The sequence below is a fragment of the Nannospalax galili genome, unplaced genomic scaffold (genome assembly GCF_000622305.1).
Source record: "Nannospalax galili isolate Female #2095 unplaced genomic scaffold, S.galili_v1.0 scaffold61, whole genome shotgun sequence".
In the NCBI taxonomy this organism is placed as follows: domain Eukaryota; kingdom Metazoa; phylum Chordata; class Mammalia; order Rodentia; family Spalacidae; genus Nannospalax; species Nannospalax galili.
In genome coordinates this window covers 268,141-269,992 of record NW_008345335.1, presented here as the reverse complement: position 1 = coordinate 269,992, position 1,852 = coordinate 268,141, and the positions used below count along the sequence as shown (strand labels likewise).

Genomic DNA, 1,852 nt, shown 5'->3' with positions numbered 1-1,852 from the left:
ATTTTTAACTTACCATTCCACTGGAATTATTTATTCCATTCATATTAATTTTTGTTACAAATCTAACTGATGGAGGAGCTTCTGGGTATTTAGGTCCACATTCTACTTTCAGGCTATATATTCTGTTTTCATAGTTTGTCCTTGGTGGCCCAATAATCATGCCTGTCCACCTTGTAAGTGTCATATCTTCATCATCTTCAAGGCCCCAGCTAACCGTACCATCGCCTACTCCTTTTTGTCCTTCTTCAAGTTCTTCCAACAAGCGAAAATTGCGGGGAACTTTAACTCCTGTGGAGACCGCCATCTTCCACACAAGCCTTTTATATAGTTAATTATTTAAAACAGAGATGGAGTTGGAATTGGGAGACACCTTATAGACAATAAGGTAAAGCATTGCTTTAAAAATGAAAAGCACACTCCCTGTCATGGCTTCTGGTATAAGGTGTGGGAAGCGAGCGCGGCCGAGTCAGCCAAAGATGGCGCCTTGGCTGGCTGCCAAGCCTCGTGACTCCAACCCTTGGCTGGCTGCCAAGCCTCGTGACCCTCGCTTGTTTACTCCAACTCGGGCAAGCACGAGGAGCCAGATCATGTGCTGCCTGCCGTATCAGAGACATCATCAAGCATGACCCTGCTACGTGGCCCAATGAGCTGCCACTCTGCCTGCCTGCTGCGTGTGTGTGTGTGTGTGTGTGTGTGTGTGTGTGCCCTGATTGGTCCTGGCTGGGAGGATGGCTGTTGGGAACAAACTATATAAGGACTGAAGTGCGTAATAAAGAAGAAGCCTGAAACTCACCTTGGTGTCTGTGTCATCTTTCCTCGGCTCTCCTGGACAGAGTCGTGGCTTGCGGCAAGTGGTGGGCCATCGTCGGCGATCGGCTCCATAAGGAAGATTTTTGAATTTGGATACTTCGGGGCGCTCGGCCACAGACCGCTATTAAGTTTCAGTCCTTTGGAAGGATGTCCTTACAGGAGAATGGAAGGGGCCTTCTCCAGTAATAACCAGGACTTTTGAAAGTGATACTAGAGTAAATTGCTCCAAGCCCTCACCTATACCGCTTGCACCTACTCCTGTATGTGTGGTCCCACCCTTCTTTTTCCTAGTTTCCAATACTTCTAATAATGATACTGAAACCTTGTTTTGTACCAATGACACCTGTTTCTTAACTAAATGCTGGAATGCCACCAACTTTCCAATAGCTGTTGTGGTTAGGATGCCCACCATGGTCCCATGGCCAGTAAAAGTTCTAGAAAAGGACCTGACCATGCTATTAAGACCAAGAAGAGATTTTGGCATTACTGCAGAGATCATAGCTGCCATCGCGGTCTCGGCCGCGTCCGCGGCGGTGGCCGCTGCAGCTATGGCTACTTCTGTGACTACTGCTAACACTCTTAACCAGCTGTCTTCCAGCATGGCAGTAGCCTTGGGAGTTCAAGAACACGTTAACACCCAGCTTAAAGCAGGCATTCTTATGGTAAATCAGAGAGTTGACCTATTGCAAGAACAAATTGATGTATTGGGCCAAATGATTTTCTATGATTGTATTCAGCACATGACTGGCTTGTGTATAACCTCTGTGGAGTTTGTTAACTTTTCCCGAGCAGGAAATTTATCCTGTGAGCTTGGGACCAAGCTTCAAGGAAATTGGAGCAGAGATTTTGACAGGACACTTTCTGAACTACGAGCCTCCATCGTTGCCATCAATAACACCCGAGTACAGATCGCCAAAGCTCAAGAATGGCTTGACACCTTGCAGAAGACTTTTTCAGTCCTTAAAGACTGGGGCGGGATGGCCTTCTGGGATTTTCTGTTGATCACTGTATGTGTCTGTATGATCTGGTGTATGTGTAAAAT

At 46.5% G+C, this 1,852-nt stretch overlaps 1 protein-coding gene across 1 annotated transcript in view; it reads right to left on the bottom strand.

Annotated features, from left to right (window-relative positions):
• The window catches only part of LOC103740907 (ubiquitin-conjugating enzyme E2 variant 2-like), a 1,578-nt gene extending 1,272 nt beyond the window's left edge, over nucleotides 1-306 (bottom strand). The window contains exon 1 of the mRNA XM_008841587.2: nucleotides 14-306. Within this exon, the coding sequence (XP_008839809.1) occupies nucleotides 14-304 (291 nt within the window). The 5' untranslated portion in view covers nucleotides 305-306. The remainder of the gene's footprint in view (nucleotides 1-13) is intronic.
• Nucleotides 307-1,852: the final 1,546 nt, after the last annotated feature.